The 22,370-nt window shown below is 47.7% G+C and overlaps 1 protein-coding gene across 2 annotated transcripts in view; it reads right to left on the bottom strand.

Moving 5' to 3' along the window:
* PATL1 (PAT1 homolog 1, processing body mRNA decay factor) overlaps positions 1–22,370 on the bottom strand; it is a 168,989-nt gene that overhangs the window by 38,058 nt on the left and 108,561 nt on the right. For both annotated transcript variants that reach the window (XM_086953075.1, XM_086953077.1), the window contains 2 exons: positions 20,021–20,144; positions 4,872–4,969 (listed from right to left, as the gene is read on the bottom strand). In XM_086953075.1, coding sequence (XP_086809201.1) covers positions 4,872–4,969; positions 20,021–20,144 — 222 coding nt within the window. The remainder of the gene's footprint in view (positions 1–4,871; positions 4,970–20,020; positions 20,145–22,370) is intronic.

The raw sequence follows: 22,370 nt of genomic DNA, 5'->3' as shown, positions 1-22,370 counted from the left end.
GAATTACTCACCTGCAGTCAGGAGAGGAGCCAGTATTGTACCTCTAGGCCCAGTACTGAACCGCAAAAGTAATTAGAACTGTACTTATCCATAATCTGAATTTTCTTCCATAGGAAACCATTGACTGCTTATCTCTGAAATTTCTTCTGTGTCTACTTTTGAAAATTATAAATATTCCTTAAAAATCGTACCAACTACTAAAACATAAATACTTACTTATCTTAGGTAGAGACCCCAGTACTGAACCTAGGAGTCCAGTCCTGGATTACAAAGGTAATGAGAACCTACTTTACCTGTGACTAGAATTTCCTTCCATAGGATAACATTGCTAGTTTTTTCACTGAAAAGTTTGTCAACTTTTAACATCTTTATACTCTTTAAAAATCCTTGCAATAACCAAAACGGTTTTACTAAACTGTTTTCAGCTTAGACCCCAGGACTGAATCTAGGATCCAGTCCCGGAGCTACAAAAGTAATCTGCATTTATGAAGAAAAACCCACTAAGCTCATTGTTAATTTGAGTTTAGAATTGTGTTGCCTACTGCAACCCCTGTACCTATTGTGTTTACAAAGTTTATTACCTTTCTGCAAAGTAATTATCTGAGATCACTCATATTGAGAAAAGTATATTTTGATACCTGTTGGTTCTAGAAATAAAACCACTATATCTTTTGATTTAAAAACAATTGGCCTGGAGTTGAGTCCTTGAGTGTGAGTAACCTTTTGCTGACTGAGTGTGTACAACAAATGCTTTACACTGCCCTCTGGTACTGCCTTACTGTTCGACCAAGCTACCACTTTGGAGAGTAAGGTCAGCCCTGACTTTAACCTCTGTTATACCTCTGGGGGTTGTGGTCTCTATACACACTGTACCTTACTTTGGTCCAGTATATATAGAGCCACTTACTCACAAGGACTTCCTTGCCTTGCCTTCTACTGATGCTCCTTTCCGGATACACCATTAACATTACCATATCTCCTGGGCCTAATTAGAGTCCCATGAGAATTACTCTGGCCCATGCCCTCTGGTTTGGAACCAGTCTGTGAAGAGTCTTTCTCCCCTTTTGGTTTAGAACTGTGCTGCTTTTAGCTCTTTGAACCCTGGTAGCTAACCACTTATCGGCCAAAGCCGCAAGTGTTATTGGATCTCTTTGTCAGATCAGAAAGGTACTGCCCAAGTAGGTTATTCAGTTGGCGCAACAGTAGGGAAGGTGTCGAAATTAATTTCCAATACCTCAGCGCCCCTAGTGCAAGTGGTTGTAATGACTTGCGATGTAAATGCATCACGTACTAACAACGCGGTCGTTGTAACAACTGCGTTGTAATAGTAGCGCGATGTAATGACAGTGTTGTAAACCCTGTTTCTTGCTTGGCAATGTCCCTACTTCATTACTCTCAAAGAAGGCTAGCCATGCTTTGCAAAGATGCTCCAGCTACCTCAGACTGTAGCCCACCAGAGTGAAAAAAGATAATCTTACTCTTTAAATGTATGAGATACAGAATTTTGTATCACAAAAAAGCAGAATTATATCAGACTAGAATAGAACCCCATTCAAAGGATTTAACAGCCATAAGACATGGTGGAAATGTTTTGTTAAAAAAAAAAAAAAAACTATTTCAGCATAATGTTACTCTACTACCAATTAATTTATGACAGGTGTGAGAAAGTGCCTCTTGATATGGTTACCCCCCATTTTTTTGGCAGGTCTTTGACATGGTTTCGATTGTCAATGAGGTCCCCTGTGCCAGTGCTACTTCCCTAAAACTATTCCACAATTGGCCATTCAGGCTCCCTGTAAGTCCCTAATACATGGTACATGGGTGCCTTGGGACTGAAGAGGGTCCCCTAGGGACCTCTAACCTAGACCAGGTAGACTGCCACTGCAGCATACATGGCCTGGTGTAGAAAAAACGACAAAGTCGACATGGCACACTGCCTGTGTGCCAAGGCAACTAGCACTGCCTAAAGTATAGGTAAGTTACCCCATTAGCAGGCCTCACAGCCCCAGTGCAGGGTGCACTGTACTTCAGGTGTAGCATATATGCCGGAGCAGATATTCCCCAACAATATTCTTAGATATTGTAAGTACCAAGGAAGCCATAGAGGGTACATTGGTTGGAAACTCAACAAATCCCAAGTTCCCAGGCACCAGGATGGCTTCTCTGAACACAGAAGTGTTTGGTACCAAACTACTCCTCTCAATAAACAATGTACTCAGCGGGCACCCCAGAGGTGCCCCATGAAAATCTACCCACCCTGGAGTGGTCACAGGCTGGCTGTAGGCAGCCTGCCACCACTAGACAGGTTTCTGGACCCTTGGGTTGAGAGCCTCTGCTGTCTGGAACCAGAAACGTTGCGACACCTGTTTGTCTGGAGCAAGCTCTCCATTGAAGAGCATTGGGCATACAATGCTAAATTTTCACGCTGCACTGACCAGCCCCTGTGCCGCATGTTTAGTGCTGCTTTGTGCCCTCCTCCCCATGCTTGGTCTAACCCTCAAAGCTTCGACCCTGCAACAGATCTACTAACCTGCAAGCAGTGTGGTGTGGCTTTGAGGACCCCCAGTCTCCATTGAAACACATTTGGCCAAACTCTGATTTTGACCTCTGCACCCAGTCGCACTTGTGCCGCTTGTGACACTCACCTTACCCTTGCTGACCTTTGGTCCAGAAGACTGAAACTGTAGGTCTGATTACTGGTATAATAGCATTAATGTTTTACTCCATAGAATAACATTGAGCTGTTCAAAAATTGCACTAAGTGTTAAAATAAAAAAATTGCACTAACGGCCACATGCATCATTGTTGCCATTTGCGATTTCTTAATTGCGAAAATTAAGAAACGGCAAACTGCTATGCACCAAATAATCGCAATTTTTTTTGTGATTTCTTAAATGTCCTTAATTGCGATTCACAATTTGCGAATAGCAATTAAGGAATCCCTTCCCATTGATTCCTATGGGCCTAGAGGCCCATAGGAATCAATGTGAAGTCATTTCCAATTTGGGATTCGCAATTTGCGAATCGCAGATTCAAAAAGCAATTTCAAGGGTGCAGGGGGGGTGGGTCCAAAGGACCCCCTCCTACACCCCTGAAATATAATTAAGTGCATTTTTCACACACACATGCCCCAAGGGCATGTGTGTGTGTAAAATGAAACTTTCAAAAATGCACAAAAGTGCATTTTTGAAAGTTTACGCAAATTACCATGAAGGTCAACTTCATGGTAATTTACCTCTCCCTATTTGCGAATTCGCAAATTTAAAATGTTCATGCACTGCATTTAAGAAATCTCAAATTGCGATTTCTTAAATGCAAACGCAATTTTAGAAATCGCAACATAATTGCGATTTCTAAAATTGCGAAAAACATGATGCATCCCAATTTTGTCAATTGCATTCGCAAACGGCCGAAAATTGCGATTCACACCGTTTGCGAATGCAATTGACAATGATGCATTTGCCCGTTAGTGTTGACTTTTAAAAGACTTAGGGCCAGATATAAGACCCTTACATTTTACAACTTGCAAATTGCGTCGCTTTGCGACTCGCAAAATGAAATGTTCAACAGTGTCACAGACACAGTTAGCGATTCTCAATGGGGTCACAAATTGCATGCCTCATCAATATTCATGAGGCAAGCGCAATTTGTGACCCCATTGGGAGTGGCTAGCACTCCCAGGGATGGTGGCCTGCAGGGGTCAGCAGACCACCATGTCTGGGATTGTTTTTTAAATAAAGCAGTTTTCTTTTTTCAAATGCAGCCAGTTTGCCTTAAAGGAAAACGTGCTGCATTTACAAAAGAAAAGAAACTTTTCAGTTTCATTTTTTAAGGGCAGGCAGTGGTCCCTGGTAGCACTGCCTGCTCTTAAACAATATTTTCGCTCCCATTCACAAAATGGAAAGGGCCCCCCTTGGGACCCCTTCCCATTTGTAAATGGTTTATCACCTACTTGAAGTGAGTGGTAAAATACGAATGTTTTGCGTCCGCAAAACATTCATACATACAAATGCCAGTCTCTAATAGGAAGGGATGCCCTTGGCACGCCCCTTCCTAGTAGCGAGTCGCAAACCTCATTTTGTGAATCGGTAAATTTTACCCATTTGCAGACTGAGGTTTGTACACGGCCATGCCCTAAATTGCAGGTGCAAACGGGCCGATTGCCCATATGCGACCGCATTTTAGGGTCGTACATCTGGTTCTAAATGATTTTTCATGAAAAACGTACTTACCTTATTGGGAAGATCTTGGTCTTTAAATAAAACACAAATAAAGCTTATTTTTATAAAATTGGTGTGAATCTTCACTTTGAGTCGTGTGTCACTTATTGGTCAATGTTGTGCAATAAATGTCTCAGTTTTGTGCCTAAAGCTGCTTGCCCACAGTACCACTAATAGAGAACTTTGGGTCTGCATTGAGCCCTGTACGCTTTTGGAGAATTTCTGGACTCTTTTCAGGATATAACCACCTAGTGGCATACCATATACAGATCCAGCTTCCTACAACAGGTCATCCCAATGTGCCTTAACGGAGCTCTCCTAGGCCATCCATGCAAGACCCATGTACTCACCCATGGATTCAAGAAGTCATGTTCGAAATGTATTCTAAGTAGAACTATAATTAGTGCGCGATCTTTCATCCACATACCTATTGCTTACATTTGTGGCTCTGGTCCATTCAATTAGGCATTTATGTTGCTACCAATATTTTTGCTGCAATTATTTCTTGAATCCCAAGTGTTATTTGTTTGCATGTTTTTTTAACATAACGGAAGTGGTTATAAAATAACAATGATAGCAAGAAATTAAGCAAAGAGAATACAACAAGAACCTTTTGGTACATAGAACCGTCATATCACATTGCGTACTCACATCATCTTCAGTACGTGATGATATTACAGCATCAATCATCTTGCGGGGGTTGTTAACACTGGAGACTGTGAGCTTTCCAAGAGAGCCCTCAAACTGCACTGAAAATAATAAGAGTCTTGTTATGTAGCTGACAATATAATGACCAAGAGTGAACTCTGCTTCAGATACCAATCCCAGATGGTTGTACGACGGTACAACGCTGGTAAATACATCGCATGCATTTTCCTTGCATTTTTTAGCACACATGTTTTTACTGCGATTATGCATTTACATCGCATTCCAATACCACGCATTGTTTTTATATTTAAAAGCAATGTATTTGTGGAGGGAAACCCCCACCCCTACAACTAACCCATACAACTTATTTTTGGTATTGGTATTGGTATGCAATGTAAATGCATAATCGTGGTAAAAAAATGCGTGCAAAAAAAAAAGTGAGGCAGATGCATGTGATGTATTTACCTCGTTGTAAAGGCTGTTTCCCTCCCAGACGCCCACAAATACAAATATACCATGAGGATCTCATTACTACCCAGTCAATAGAAGCAGCCATACTCTCGGTCTTATTGATGACACATGGAAAGAACTTTGTCTCTCATGCCATGTAAAATCCTAAATAGTGGATCAGGGCACAAAGGCGTTTGAACCTTTTGTCACACTTGCTGGGCATTACATTTCTCCAAATTTTGTCAAATTAATTGTTTGCAGGGTTGCTGCTTCTGAAAAATATGTTCAAGCATCATCCACCACTCTTTCTGTAAACATCATTTCTGGTTTCAAGTGCTGGGATTACATTGTGATCCCACACAAAAGGAATACGTATATAGCATTGCGGGGTCACTTGTCTAGTACTGTCACTGTACCCAATTATGCCAAGGAAAAGGACTACACACAAACAGCAGAATCTCATGTGTATTAAGGACTTTGTAGCCTAATACATCTGGAACATATCTAACATCAAATAATGGCCAAGACACCTGCAAGAATGCAAATGCTACTTACCAGTATGCATCTGTTCTTGGCATGTAGGGCTGCTGACATTCATATCTGTGCATAGATCGCCGCCTAGTGTTGGGTCCGGATGATTGCACATTGTTGTCCTGGAAGAGTCTTCGAAGTATCACGAGATAGGTGGCTCCTCCCCTGGACTACAGTGCGCATGGGCATCGCCTCCATCCCCAGATTGTTTTTAGCCATTGGCAGAGATGGAGTGACATATGTGAGTGATGCCCTATGCTAAGAGTATGAAAATATGTGTAAAGAAAATACTGCAGCTGCTACAGGCGCCGGGGAGGAGGGCGGGCGATATGAATGTCAGCAGCCCTACATGCCAAGAACAGATGCATACTGGTAAGTAGCATTTGCAGTTCGAGGCATGTGGGCTGCTGAATTCATATCTGTGCATAGAATACATAGCAGTCCCTCCATTAGAGGCGGCCGCCCGTGCCAGCTGCAGCCGTTTGAAAAAGCGTTTTGAGAACAGCCTGGCCAACAGCTGCCTGCTGTTTAGAGTGCACGTCTACACAGTAATGCTTAGTGAAAGTATGTGTGGTAGACCATGTAGCTGCTCTACAAATATCTTCTAAGGGAATGTTACCTAGGAAAGCCATAGAGGCCCCCATCTTTCTGGTGGAGTGGGCTCTTGGTGGAATTGTGAGAGTGCGTTTAGCTTTAGCGTAACAGATCTGAATGCATTTCACTATCCACCTAGCGATCCCAGCTTTGGAGATAGCATTTCCCTTGTGGTGTGAGGCAAAAGCAACAAAGAGTTGCTTGGTCTTACGAAAATCTTTAGTCCTGTCGACGTAGTACATCAAGGCTCTTTTAACATCAAGGGTGTGGAGCATCCGCTCCGCCAGTGACTCTGGGTTTTGAAAAAACACTGGTAACTCAATTGTTTGGTTCATGTGGAATTGAGATACAACCTTGGGTAAGAATTTAGGGTTAGTGCGGAGCACCACCCTGTTAGCGTGTACTTGGAAGAAAGGTTCCTGGAAGGTGAGCGCCTGCAACTCGCTAACCCTCCGTAGCGATGTAATTGCTACTAAGAAAGCAACCTTCCAAGTTAGAAACTGAAGCTCACAAGAGTGCAGTGGCTCAAAGGGAGGACCCATCAGCCTTGTAAGAACCACATTGAGGTTCCATTCCGGAGCTGGTGGTGTCCGCGGTGGAATGACCCTTTTAAGTCCTTCCAGAAAAGCCTTGATAGCAGGGACCTTAAAAAGGGATAGGTGTTGCCTATTCTGAAGGTATGCTGCCATCGCAGACAAATGAATGCGGATGGAAGAGTACGCCAAATTGCATTGGTACAGGTGGAACAGGTAGCAAATAATGTTCTGAATGGAAGCGTCCAGTGGGTCAATATTGTGGTTTACACAGTACATGACAAAACGCTTCCACTTGGCTGCGTAACAAGCTCGAGTAGTGGGCTTCCTTGCCTCCCGAATGATGTCCATACAATCGGGGGAAGATTGAGGTAGCCAAACTCTAGGACTTCAGGAGCCAGATCGCCAGGTTGAGCTGTTGCGGATCTGGGTGCTGAATGTCGCCATGGCTCTGCGTCAGAAGGCTGGGGGTGAGATGAAGCCTCTGATGCGGTACCACGGAGAGTTCGAGAAACGTGGTGTACCATGGTTGGCGAGCCCATGTTGGAGCAACCAGGATGAGAGTCATCGAGTGCTGCCTGAGTTTGCGTGCCACCAGCGGTATCAGAGGTGCTGGGGGAAAAGCGTACGCAAATCTGCCTGACCAGTTCATCCACATCGCATTGCCCTGTGATTGCGGGTGTGGGAACCTGGCGGCGAAGCTTTGGCATTTTGCTTTCTCCTTTGTGGCGAACAGGTCTATCTCTGGATGACCCCACCTTTGGAAGTACGGTTGGAGTACTGATGGGTGTATCTCCCACTCGTGCATTTGGTGGCTGTGCCTGCTGAGCAGGTCCGCCATCTGGTTGTCTTTGCCCGGGAGATGCTCCGCCATGAGGAAGATGTTCCTCTGAATGGCCCACTTCCACATGCTCTGAGCCAGATGAGACAGCTGCGGAGAGTGTGTGCCTCCCTGCTTCTGGATGTAGTACATGGCCGTCATGTTGTCCGTCCGGATCAACACGACCTTGTTGGACAGATGTACTTTGAATGCCTTTAAAGCCATGAAGATTGCCATCAGTTCCAGAACGTTGATGTGCATCTTCCTCTGCTGTAGTGTCCATAGTCCCTGCACCGTGTAATGGAGTACATGCGCTCCCCATCCCTGGAGAGAAGCGTCCGTTGTCAGGATAATCTGTGGCACAGGCTCCTGGAACGGTCGGCCCTTGCAAAGGTTTTGTGGATTCCACCAATGCAGAGAGTTGTACGCCCGACCGCTCACCAACACTAGGTCTGTCAGTTGCCCATGAGCCTGAGTCCACTGACGTGCCAAGCACTCCTGAAGCGGACGCATATGTAGTCTCGCGTGCGGGACGATGGAGATGCAGGAGGCCATCATGCCTATTAACTGCATGAACACCTTCGCTGGAAGCGAGTGCTGAGGTCTGAATCGTTGGATCAGAGTCTGGATGCTGGCGATTCTCACTGAATTTGGCTGCGCAGTGGCTGCCAGCGTGTCTATCGTCGCGCCCAGATACTGCCGTACATGGGCGGGCTGGAGATGAGATTTTGGATAGTGCAGCGAGAATCCCAGATCGTGCAGGAGATGAATAGTGCGTGACACGTGGTCTGCGCACTGCTGTTCTGTCCTTGCCTGAATGAGCCAGTCGTCCAGATAAGGATAGACGTGGACGTTTTGGCATCGCAGATGCGCCGCCACAGTCGCCAGGCACTTTGTAAAGACTCTTGGCGCTGTGGTGACCCCGAACGGCAGAACCCTGAACTGGTAGTGCTGGTCTAGGATTGTGAATCTGAGATACTTCCTGTGGGAAGGATGCAGGGGGATATGAAAGTATGCATCCTTTAGGTCCAGTGTGGCCAGGAAGTCCCCCTGTTGAAGCAGAGGGAGAACCTGCTGTAACGTGAGCATATGGAAGTGCTCCGAGAGAATGTACCAGTTGAGGGGCCTGAGGTCCAGGATGGGCCTGAGGGATCCGTCCTTTTTGGGGATCAGAAAGTACAAGGAGTAAACCCCTGTTCCCCTTTCTTGCAGTGGAACGAGCTCTATTGCCCCTTTTTGCAGCATGACTGTGACCTCCTGCTGCAACAAGTGCAAGTGCTCGCCGGACATAGGACGGCTTCTTGGAGGAATGTTTGGTGGAGTGGAAGTAAGTTCCAGACAGTAACCGTACTGGATAAGAGATCTCACCCACCTGTCCGTGGTGATGGATTTCCACGCGGGCAGGAACTGCTGGAGTCTCCCCCCGACCGGTGTTGAGTGGTCGGGGGGCAGTGACAAGACGTCACTGCTTGTTGGCGGCGGTGGACCTGGAGCTATTGTTTCCACGTCCCCTGCCCTTGACATTGTTGCCTCTGTAGCCACCTCTACCCTTGTTGGTGTATGAGGTCTGGGTATTGCCTTTATAGTACTGTGTGGATTGCGATGTTTGACCCCTGGAGGTGCCTCTGGAAGTGGAGCGGCGAAAGGAACCACCCCGAAACTGCTGAGATTGGAGGGCCCCCATAGACTTAGCAGTGTCCGTGTCCTTTTTTATTTTTTCCAGTGTCGCATCCACCTCAGGGCCAAACAGTTGATCAGGATTCACTGTTTGGTTGAGTATGGTTGTTTGGATATCAGGTTTAAAGCCTGAGATTCGAAGCCATCAGCAACACACTAGTGTTGATCGCCCTGGAGGCAGTGTCAGCCACATCTAGTGCACATTTGATGGAAGCGTTAGTGATTAGCTTGCCCTCCTGAATTAACATCTCCCCAGCCTCCTTGTACTGGTCAGGTAGGTGCTGCAACAGTGTTTCTAGGGTGTCATAGTGAGCCCTATCGTAGCGTGCAAGTAGGGCCTGCGTGTTTGAAATACGCCAGATGTTAGCTGCCTGCGCAGCAATCCTCTTTCCCGAGGCCTCGAATATTTTCGACTCTTTGTCTGGGGGAGGAGCGTCACCAGTAGTCTGAATTCGCCCTCTTCCGAGCGTTGGATACAACCAAAGAGTCCAGTGGCAAGTGTCCCTTGATGTATGTTGGATCCGAGGGCGCTGCCATATATTTCTTATCAATGCGAGGATTGATGACACACGCCCGAGTGGGCTCCTTGAAGACCTCCGGTGCGTGCTTTAGCACCCCTTTGAGCATTGGCAATGTCTTGACTGACTTCTCTGCCACTGAGAAAGTGTCAAACAAAAAATCCACATCCACAGGATCGGAGTGGAGCTCGACATCATGGTTGGCTGCGGCCCTCTCAATTAGGGCGTTGAAGGCCGCAGAGTCCTCCGTCGGCGAGGTCTTTGCCGCAAAGAGCTGCGGTTCCTGACCCGATTGCGGGTCATCTGGGTCGGCTCCGGCCGACCAGGGTTCATGTTCCTCCTCCGGATCCGAGTACGCCGGATAGTTGTACTCGACTTCCTCCTCATCGTCACCTTCCCCTGCGTTAGAACGCGTAGGAGAACGTTCCACTTGTTTGGGAGACAAAGGCTCCATAGGGGCCGAAGCGCCCGCCGAGTCCTTGTTTTTAAGAGGAATCCGAAAATGTTCAAGCACCGGTTCCGTGGTGATTTTCCGTTTGAGGAGGGACAATTTCCCAGTATTGGCGTCGATGATGACCTCACGGCGCTCTTCCTCAGCGAGTGGCTGGAGCCGAGGCTTCGACCCCGCCAACGACGCTTTGGGCGTCGACACCTCCTTCGAGGGCACGTCCGCCCCCTGCTTCGGAGCGAAGGCTTTCGGCGTCGACTTTGGCGGCAGGGTGTAGCGAATAGGCGTCTGCGCCTTCGCCGGCTTCGATGCGGGCTTCGGCTTCACTCCCTCTGGTTCGGGAACCGCAGCGTTTCGAATCCGTTGGAGGGATTCAACGACCTTCGTCAAGGCTGGAGAGGGCTTGACTGTCTCGAGCGATTTCCCTGAGTCGGGAGTCGAGTCTGCCGGGGGCAGCGTCTTCGGAGTCGACACCTTGCCATCCTTGGCCCCGACGGTCGGAGCCGGCACAGCCGGAGCCTTGGAATCGCTTTGACGCTTCTTTGGAGCCTTTTTCGGGTCGACCTCGACCATCTTCGGCGCCGACGCAGCCGCGTCGGCCACCTTTGTCTTCGGCGTCGACCCCGAGGCCTTGGGGTCGGCCATTTTGGCGTGGCTTTTCAAGTCGGCCATTTTGACTTTCTTAGGTGTTGACGCCTCTAGAGCCTTCTGTCCCACCAGTGGAGCTTTCACTTTCGGTTTCGAAACCGATGGTGTGGATCCCGATGGCTTCACTTTCGTTTTCTTCAACGGGAGTGGCGCCTCAGAAATGTCCGCGGCCGGGCCGAGAGGCGGGGCAGTTAGACTATTAGCAAGGTCTTGGGTAAGGCCCGAAGGCGATCCCTCGACCTGGGCCGTATGTTGGGGATTGGCCCCTGAATCAGTCTGGGGGTGCTCTTCCTCCGAGCTATCCCCCACGGTGGCAATGGCCCCATCGTCGTCCCCTACCTCGTCGCCGGCTTCATCAAACTCCTCATCCTCTGCGTCGTAGTCCTCTCCCTCCGACGCAGGGCTAGAGTCCGAAACCTGAAAGACATTTTCGTCTTCTTCAAATTCTTCAAAGATGTTGTCTGGCGGGGGCGCAGGGGGTGCCGACAACTGGGCCTGGAGTCGAGCGGCCCGACGATGCTTTAGGGTCTTCTTGCACCGGAACTTTGAGCAGGCCATACACCTGGCCTCGTCATGGTCCGGTGATAAACACTTGTTGCACACAGGGTGCACGTCGAGGTGTGAATACTTGGACGTGCACACCGGGCACCTCTTGAACGGAGTCCGTTCCATGTTCAGGAACTTGGAGCGTCGAGTAGGCCCGTCCGCGCCGAGAGCACGCGGAGGGGCAGGAAGCGTTCGGAGCTGAGAATAAGATAACCTGAACGAAACAATACCGACGCCCAGCCTAAAGACCTTTTGGTCTCAAGTAGAAACGTAAAACTACCATTGGTTCCGACAGAGGGAACCGAAACACATCCGAACCCAATGGCGGAAAAAAACAATCTGGGGATGGAGGCGATGCCCATGCGCACTGTAGTCCAGGGGAGGAGCCACCTATCTCGTGATAGTTCGAAGACTCTTCCAGGACAACAATGTGCAATCATCCGGACCCAACACTAGGCGGCGATCTATGCACAGATATGAATTCAGCAGCCCACATGCCTCGAACATTAGGTTATTAGTCTTGGAGGACGTGAGTCTTTCACAAGTATTAAGTATACCATTGTATTTTACTGGGAACCAAGTACCCTTGAGGGTACTCAGGGTAGTCAAGCAGAGCAGGCCAAGGTCCATTCAGCAACAGTGTTGTGGGTTAGGAACCCTAGCTCACTGGAGTGCAATAACACTCAATATATGTTTATCCAGTCAGTGCTTTTTCGTTTGAAATGGAAAAGTACTTTTATTACACATACACACTAAATACTTCAAATTTAATTACAAATATACCTGTTAAAATAAATCAAAATATCTTTGGTAAAACCTCATATCATGTTTCTATTTCTATTTAGGGAGTTTTGTAAAGCGCATGGTGACGCACAGCGGCGTGTCCCCGCGCTGAGGAGCGACTCTTACTGGAACCGATAGAAGCGGCATACCTTACTGAGTGAATAGTGCAGTTTTAAGTTTGGCTCTAAAAATTGATGTAACCCTCTAGGGATGTTACATCCCTAGAGGGTCCTGTACCACAATCAAAATCCCCCTCATTCCTACCTATACTAGATTAAACATCACAATAGAAGGGGGTGTTATTATCCATAAAGCAGGCCTACTAGCTTTGTCAGGGTGTTACCACATCAGTAAGAGCTAACAAGGCCCCCACTGCAAGAGCTCTTTCCCAAAACTGTACAATTGTTTCCCCCAATAAGCAAAACCTTTAACACCTTCTATTAATTCCTAGCAAATGGTACCCTGGTACCTAGGGCCTGACGTACTAAAGGCTGCAGCATGAATTATGCCACCCTAAAGGACCCTTTACCACGCACATGCAAGGCTGCCACTGCAGGTTGCGTCTCTTGGTGTAGACAAAAGTTAAAACACGACACGTCACACATCCCTGTGTGCCATGTCCCAAACACTGCATATAATATTTGGAAGTGAATCCTACAGCAGGCCTGACAGCTAAAAGCAGGGTGCTGAATATTGCATGTGATGACATACCTGCATGAGCAGATATGCCCCTGTGCTGGTTAGTCCTATTACTGCCAGTATAGGTGACCAGGGAAGCTATCTTAAGACATGTGCCGGGAACTGGTGAAAACGAGTTCCCCCGCTACACAATAGCTTTACTGAAAATAGGGATGTTTAGTACCAAGCATCTCATATTGATAAACCCACACTGGCGTCAGTGTTGGATTTACCAATACATATTTTTTTTTTATTTTATGCGTTTTTATATAGCGCAGACTTTACCCGAAGGTAATTGCATGGGCTACTACTACCCCTACTACTACTCTACCATCTGTTCCCCACCTTCCTAAATCATATCTCCAACAGGCGGTCCGCCACGCCTAACACCACGGGTTACACAACACCCACTAACTCCAAGCGTCAATACTTCTTGCCTAAACCCTCACAGCAGAGGAGCATCTCACACCTCTCCCCTCTGACCAGCGCGGTAATCAGTCACCCACCCGATCATACTTCCCAAAATCCCCCATGCACTGGCGAAGACCACTCCCCCTCGCACATTCCCCATACCCCCACCCTCCTCACCCCCCACCTCACGACTCCTGTGAACGTCTCAGATCCCACTGTAATCAATCACCCATCCCATCTCACTTCCCCACACCCCTCATGCACTGGCGAATATCACCACCCTTCACACATCCCCTATACCCTATACCCCCTCCCCCCTTACCCCTCATCCCACAACTCACACGAGTCTCGCAGAATCCACCTCCACCGCACTGAGCACATCTCCCACGACCCGCGACACGACCAACTCTCACCCTTTCTCCCCCCCCCACTCTCACTCCCCACTACCCCACCCTACCGGCCAGACTCACGGAACACACCACCTCCCTCAACCCAACCCCTTATCCTCTATCCCCCCCACTCTTAGCCCCCACCATTCTACTGTCACTCCCTCCTTCTCCAGCCTACACTCATCCCTCAACTCACCTACGCCGCCTTCCGCCAGCGCCATCACCTACGCTACCAACCGCCCCTTGTCCTCATCCACGCCATCCACGCCCCTTGATCACAAACTCCCTCATCCATCGAATGCCACCCCACCTACTATGGCCGCAGAGCCCTGTACCCCGCCTACTACGGCCGCAGTGCCATGTACCATCGCGTGCACATCCCGCCCCACTCGATCCAGTGCCCACCCCATTGCACTCAATCACTCACCCACTGCGCTCACTCCCAATACCATCCCCAAACCAACTCTGGACATGATCATATCCACCCTCCTACAAGTCAAAGAAGATCTTCACTCCATCAAAGAACTTCTTTTCACGCACCCCAGACAAGCCCTTCCCTCCACTTCTGCGCCCAACAAGTGCATCACTTGCCCCTCAAACCGCTTCACTCATCACTCTCCGCCCTGGCCCTCAATCCCCGACCGCAAGGCCACCGGCCGCCCCCGTCGCACCCTACACCCCCTCTCTGATCGAGACTTGCACACTCTACTCCGCTCATATGGCCCAGGTCCCACAAAACTCCCACCCACCACACACCTTCCCATACCCACGATTCTCACATATCCCCCAAGGCCCCCCACACGGAGCAACAGAAGCTCCGTCCCCTGTAATCTCAGAAAAGTCCCCCTCTCTCTAGAACACTCACCCACTCTCCTCACCCCCAGACTAAAGTGTATCCTGCTCAACTGCAGATCGGCCCCGAAACACTCCTCCGGCATCGCGGATCTCATCTCATCAAGGGACCTCGATCTAGCCATTCTGACTGAAACGTGGCTAACTGAAGCCTCCACACCTATTATGGACATACTAGTCCCCCCCCAAATATCACATTATTAGACTCGACAGAAATGGCAAGACGGGCGGGGGAAATCGCATGCATCTTCAGGAGCAACCTCGCCATCACTGAAGGTCCCTCCCCCTCCCTCTCCTCCTGCGAACTCATCTGCCTCGATATTACTAGCGAGGGCAAACCTGTGTGCTCCCTTCATGTTATCTACCACCCACCCAGGGACAACCTCACCTTCTCCCAACAAATCATGGACACGATATCCACCAACGCCGGGCGTCAGATCAATCAAATCTACTTGGGAGACTTCAACCTTCATTGGAACGACCAGAAAGACGCTGTGGTGAATAGCCTTAAGACTTTCCTCAACGCGCTTGACCTCACCCAAATCTGCAACCGTCCGACACATGAAAAAGGCTCTATCCTTGACCTAATCATCGCCAAAGAAGACTCTACCCAGCTGGAGGCAATCGAACCCTGTGATTGGTCAGACCACCACATCATCACCTTCTTCATCAACGAAAAGGTCAAACTTAACCCGGCTCAACCTGTCAAAACCAAGATCTGGAAGAGGGACATGAAAAATCTCAACCCAAACTCCTTGCCTGCCCACACAGGCAATCTCCTTCTTCCCCCGACGGGCGTCTCTGATGTGCACTCACTGACCGACCTCTACCTAGACACTATGTCTGCAATAATCAATGAAGCCGCACCCCTGCAAATGAAGAGTCACCACCAAGAATTCGAACCAATGGTATGATGGTAGACTCAATGAAGACAGACGGCTATGCGCATGGCAGAGCGCACGTGGAGATCTGACCCATCAGCACTGCACCTTAGAGCGCTTAAGAGTAAGAGAAACGCTTATTTCGGGAAAATCAAACGCTCGAAATCAGTCTTCTTTAGCCAACAGCTGGATCAAGCAAAGAATCGACCAAGAAAACTGTTCGAGTTAGTCAAAACCCAAACAAAGACACAGCCTCTACAACCTAACAACTCAGCAAAGGATACACCAAGTTGTAAAGACTTCTCTGCTTTCTTCAAGCAAAAGACCGACAATATAAGAAGTGATCTCCTCAACGATGTAAGTCGCTACTCCTGCTCCATGTGCATAACTAACACACAACCCAAAAACAACGCTTCATGGACGTCCTTCGACACGTATACTGAAGAATCAATTCACAAGCTGCTCGGCACCTTGAAACCCGTCAATCACCTCACAGACCCCCTACCTGCCAACGCTGTTAAATCCCTCACCCCCATGCTCCTCCCACTCTGGACTAAAATAATCAACTGCTCCTTGCAACAAGGATTCATCCCAGACTCCCTCAAGATAGGGCAAGTCACGCCTATACTCAAGAAACCCACAGCTGACCCGGCCGACCTAAACAATTACCGACCCATCACCAATATCCCCACTCTGGCCAAATTGCTAGAAAAATGCGTACAACTCCAACTGACTAAACACATTGAGCAACGTGACCTACTCAACCCGCACCAATCAGGTTTCAGAGCAAAACATAGCACGGAAACGGCTATGACACACATAATTGATGACGCCCTTCAAATCCTTGATCACAATGAGTCCTGCCTCCTCATCCTCCTTGACCTCTCCTCAGCATTTGATACGGTCAAACACGAGAATCTACTGGAGCTGTTGAACACCAGAATGGGCATATCCGGGACTGTTCTCAAATGGTTCACTTCCTTTCTGCACAACCGGTCTCAGAAGTTCAAGATCAACAACGCATTGTCCTCGCCTGTGCCCGTAACACTAGGCGTCCCACAAGGCTCCTCCCTATCCCCCACATTGTTCAACCTCGTCATGGAACCACTCACCAACTTGCTGCAAGCATCAAATGTACACTTCCATATGTACGCCGATGACACTCAGCTCTACCTCAAGCTTCAATCACCTGAAGACATCAAACTTTTGAATGCCACACTAAGAAACACCCAAGCATGGCTGGCCGACAATCACCTTAAACTAAATGCTCTGAAAACTGAGTTCCTTCTGATCTCACCTCCTGCGAAAAAGGCCATCACCCAAACCTGGCTCAATCATCTAACCGCACTAAATGTCCAGTCCACCATCGTGGACTCGGCGAAATCCCTTGGCATCACACTTGACTCCAATCTCGACATGCAGCAGCATATTAGCAAAGCAACCAAGGGAGCCAACTTCCAAATCAACACTCTGAGAAAACTCAAACCCTTCCTGCCACCCAAGGACTTCCGAACTGTTGTACAAGCCCTAGTCATTCCTCGCATAGACTACGGAATTGTGGCTCTCAGAGGGCTCCCCCTAACAACAACAGCGCCCCTACGCGCCTCCTTGAACGCGGCCGCGAGACTCATCACTGGTTCAAGAAAACACTCACACATATCCCCCGACTTAAAAGCCCTGAACTGGCTGCCTTTTGAAGCCAGAGTCCAGCTGAAAATTGCCTGTATGACACACTTGGCCGTACACCACAAGTCACCCAACTACCTCACTCAGAAGCTGACTATATCAGGAGGCTCAAGGTCCAACAGAAGCACAAAGAATCTCCTCCTGAAACCTCGTAGATTCTGGAAGGAAAAAACATACAAACGCTCCTTCTCAGGAATGGCACCCAGGATCTGGAATGCGCTCCCGCCAGAAACTAGGCTTATCCCCTCCTCTGTACTCTTCAAGAAAGAGGTAAAAGCCATCCTTATGGCTAAGTTCACCTGAACCCTACTGTTACTGGAACAATCACAGTACATGGCTCCTATTTCATCGGCTACCCGAATGCTTATCTATGTTTTGACTCTTTTATGACTGCTACTGGACCAAAATCTTTGCACGGATGCTTTATTATTTGGTTTCCAGATTGTTTATTAGGTCTGTACACTATGACCTGAGTGACTTACTAACTGCAATCCACTCACTATTGCCTACTATTCTGTTTTCAACAGCGTGTTTACTCTCCCTCTGGGGTGCTATAATCTTATTTGAGTCGACATTGCATGGCTTCAATATTATTACTTCTTGATTGTTATTAGCGTGCATACTCTTGTGCGATTATTACCCTATTGGCAACTCACTCCCTACCGATTAGTATACTGTTTTCAACAGTTTGTTTATCCTACCTACTGTTTCTGTAAAGCGCTCTGATATCTGCAAAGATCTTGTTCGCGCTATATAAAACTTTAAAAATAAAAATAAATAAAATAAATAAATAGGTGTCAGAGCGCTTCACAATTGGAACAGTACATGAGGAGAAGAATACAAGTGAACAAATTACAAAAGCAAATGTTAAGTCACAGAGGTGCCCACTAAAAACCTACCAGTCTCTCGGGTACCCTTACGAACTAGTTTCTGCCAGTCTGCCACCTAAGACTCGATTCGGACTTCCTAGGGTGAGAGCCTTGTGCTCTCAGGAGACCCATTACAAAGATCTGTGCAACACCCACTCCCACACGATGAGCTGCTGATTAGCCTTCCTTGGGCGGCAAGCCTCAAAGGGCTGCCGCCTTTAAAATGCGAAGCTGGCTCCCTCACAGGAGAGAAAGCAGACCCCTTTGTCTAGGACCCCCGTGACACCTGTACAGGGGGAAAAATTAGCTAGTCATGCAGGAGTGCCATCTCCAGGCTAGTAACACCCCAAATGTGGGCTACTGTGAGGTGGCCAACATTTTTCAGAAGTAGCCATCTTAGTGATGGCATACTTAGGATTTCTGAGACCGGGTTATTCCCACTTCCCATAGGAAGTTGTCATACAGGGGGCATAGTGACCCCCACGGGTCAGTAGCCCATTGGCTACTACCCTACACTACCCTAATGCCCCTACATTCAGTATTTAGGGGAGTCACTGTCAACAGAGAAACAGATCTTGACAACCTAAGAACAAAAAAAAAACACAGTAGAGCCGCAAAAGCAGAGAGGAGAGAAGAAGCAGCTGACTTGTGACCAACCCTGTTGGCCTGTCGGCATCCCTCGTCGAAAATAGCACCTAAGGAGACTCATCATGCAGCTGCTGACTGCAGAACCTTGGGCGGACTGCCTGCCTTCAATAAAGACCCAACACCCCTGAACAATGGACTGGTTCTCCTGCATCCAGCAGAAACTCCAAAGCAAAGACTCTGAGGCATCCAGAACCACGAAAACCCAACGCCTGAAGCCACCACTGCACCCGTCGCCTCTAGAGTGAGTTGAAGTGGGCCACTGGCGTCAACAAGGTCCCACAGCCCTTCAGAGCGCGAGTCCATTGTGGTTTCACAGTAAGGAAACCCGACGACTCTGCATCCGTTGCCCCCGGGCCCGGTAGAAGAGGACCCCAGGTGTCCCTACATCTCAAGCATCAAAAAACCTTGAACCTCCCTGTTGGTTCATGCCGACTGGTCTTCCAGCCAGAGACTGCAGCCTCTTTTCGCAGTGACCGATTTTAGTAGAAACTATAGGGGCTCCAGATTCTGTTTTGTACCCTGCACCCGACCGCCCTCGTGCCGCTGCATTGGATCTTGCCCACCACTCACCTTAAATCCTAGAGATTGCTATTTTAAGTCACTGCACTATACCTGTTTGCAGAACTTGTTCTTCCTTCCATAGGATAACACTGCAGAACTCAGAAACTTTTTAAAGTGAAAAGAATTTATATTTAAAAATGTACATACCTGAACAATTTCTCTGATGTCAAAACATATATAAAGATACTTGCTGTTTTCATAAGTTGGTGTGGATCTTTTTGAGTTGTGTGTCACTTATTGATCACTGTGTGTATTTGCAAATGTCTGGCACTCCGTGATAAGCCTAAGGCTGCTTGACCACACTACCACCTAATAGAGCACTTTGGGATTGCATAGCATGCCCATGTCCACTCATAAAGGAACCCCTGGACTCACACAGTATATCAGATTCTTGATATATCACATAAAAAGCCAGCTTCCAACAGACCAATTTGTGAGGTCACTAAGCTTCGCACTACATCAAATAATGTGCTGTAAAACCATTAATGCACAGGAGTTGATTAACCAGGGCCTGTGCTAAATGGTGAAGACCTTTTTTTGTAATCTGTCCAACATTTAATGTCGGACATCCATCCCCATGGACAGTCCACCAACAGGACAATTGACTAATCATCTATGTACCCATTTACCTGGTTTGTAGGCATGTTCCAGCTTAGCCACCTGTGGTGTAATGAGCTTTGTTCGTTCCTTCTTTGGACCTTCGGTGTGGCTGTCCTCTGTGGCTGCCAGCTTCTCAAGCTTTTCAAAGTAGTTCTGAAGAGGAAACAGAAAAATATTCATTTTGACCAGTGTGAATGACTATAGAAAGCCTTTCTTTCAATATAAAAAGTTTGTCAATGGATTCCACTGCAACAGAAAAAGTACCCACTGACTCCATTTAAGGTTAATCTGAAGAGACATCTGAAGCGACAGGATTCAATTAAATTCTACATGGTGGTCAGGATGAACCTTGCTCCTGTGTTGAATAGTATCGTCATTCACTTAAACTGGTTGTGTAGTATTTGTGAACTAGCCAATTCACTTGCAACCACTTGTTCTTCCTTAGTAAATATGTGTAATTTTTCAGCACACAAATCATACTGCCCTGTCTTGCAGGACCAAGCAGGCAAAATGTCTGTCATAGAACTTTGCTATAAAAGCAGTAGTGCTTTGTGTACATAAGCAATGATGCACCCATTGAAGTGTGGCAGATTTCAAAAACAGACACTCCGCAAGCCAATGCAATAGTGGCAGCCTTAGCCTTCCGCGGGCTTCTTTTTGGCCAGTACGTAGCAGATCCTAATGCAGAGGACTATCCACTTGGACAGGGTCTTCTTCTGCACAGCCTCTGCCCCTTTTTGAGGTCCAACCGATGAAGCATCATCTGCTCTTTCAAGGGGTGAGTGGGAGGCAAAGAATGCCGGCAGGATGAGGAATTGCCAAATGTGGAAAGAAGTCACACCTTTAACCCCTTCCAGGCTCATGACGAGCTGGGCTCGTCATGGTGTAGCCTCCTCAAACACTGATGACGAGCCCAGCTCGTCATGAACAATGGACTTTTGAAAAATCCAGCGGAGCAGCAAAATATCGCTAGCAGCGATGGTGTTAAGCAAAAAGGCTGACCATGTCTTCAGCACCAGTCTGTCTGGAATAAAGGTGGTTGCACCAACATTGGCTGAACCTCATTCACTTGACAAGCTGAAGTAATGCAAATGATGAGACAGATGAGATACAATGAGCAGTTATGCATCTGCCCAGAATTGTGGACACATGAGAAATGTCAAGACCAATTTAAGTGCCACCATGGTACAAAAGAACATCCATTAGCTTGGCTTGAAAAGGTCAATCTCACCGACAGAACACCAGGCCATAAATAGGTCCCCATGCCAGGCATTAAAGGAATTTGTGGAAGGGCATGTGGTGTGTCACGGATGGCTCCCACCACTTCTGGCAACAGATCAAATGCAGTAATATGCTGCTGCCTATTCACAACGCATAGAGGTGCAGTTTGTGTAAATTCAGGGGGGAGGACCCTGCCCTGCTGCAACATAAGATCTCCCCTAAGTGGTTGCCTGATAGGAGGACACAGGCTCCTGCTCAGATGTTCGGTGTACAACACGCCCTTGGACCAGCTCAGAGTCCAGTCATGTTTGACTGTCAAACATGCAGTTCTCAACACTGTGCTTTCTAGGTGGTGCAAAAGTATCTACCAGGATTCTCCATATTTCCGGAAGATTTCCTGTGCCACCTTGGCATGAAGATATCATTTGTGATCTGCTAGACACCGTTGCTCAGCTTGTGTACTCCGGCATTCAAAGTCCATGCCAGATATAAACGTACATTGGAACGCCCTTGTGTCTTCACTTAAGAAACAGTGTGCCAGGATGTGCTTGAGTCCCACTTAACTTTTTACTGTTTGTGTTTACACTTCGATATGGACTTACCGGAGGACTTTCACCACAAAGTAGACCTTTCAGGGTTACAGCCTTGGACGTGAGATTGATTCAGCGCCCACCATTTGACTACCTTTCGAAAGGAACTCAAAACGCATCTCTTTTCTGTCATCTAGTCTTCTGTTAGTTATCCCACCCACCCCTCAGGTACTGGTTAGGTCAGCGCCGGGACGCTCCGTTGCTGGGGCAGCGGTTTGCGCTTCAACAAAGGGTTAACATAACATAACATAACTACTATGTTTTGGGACCATGTGATGACCTTCGACTACCATTGTTATAATTGACTTTAAGTGTGTTAATTTATTCTATGTGTTTTAACGACAATCTTTTCTCACTTGCACTTTGCATTGTGATTTCATTTTTTGTCTCCTTGTAGCTTCAGAGTAGGAGTGTTTCACTGAGTAGGACAGCCTTAGACTTGCCAGGAACAGAATTTGTGGGATGTCTGTTTGAAAGCATGAGAGAGAGAGAAATGTGTGGAATGTACCTCTGTCTCAGAGTATAGTGCCGTAGGCAGCGTTGCACAAATGTGCATTAAGTTGCACAT

Source organism: Lissotriton vulgaris, chromosome 1_2 (assembly GCF_964263255.1).
Source record: "Lissotriton vulgaris chromosome 1_2, aLisVul1.2, whole genome shotgun sequence".
In the NCBI taxonomy this organism is placed as follows: domain Eukaryota; kingdom Metazoa; phylum Chordata; class Amphibia; order Caudata; family Salamandridae; genus Lissotriton; species Lissotriton vulgaris.
The sequence above is the reverse complement of the archived record's forward strand: the minus strand, read 5'-3'. Positions and strand labels throughout refer to the sequence as shown.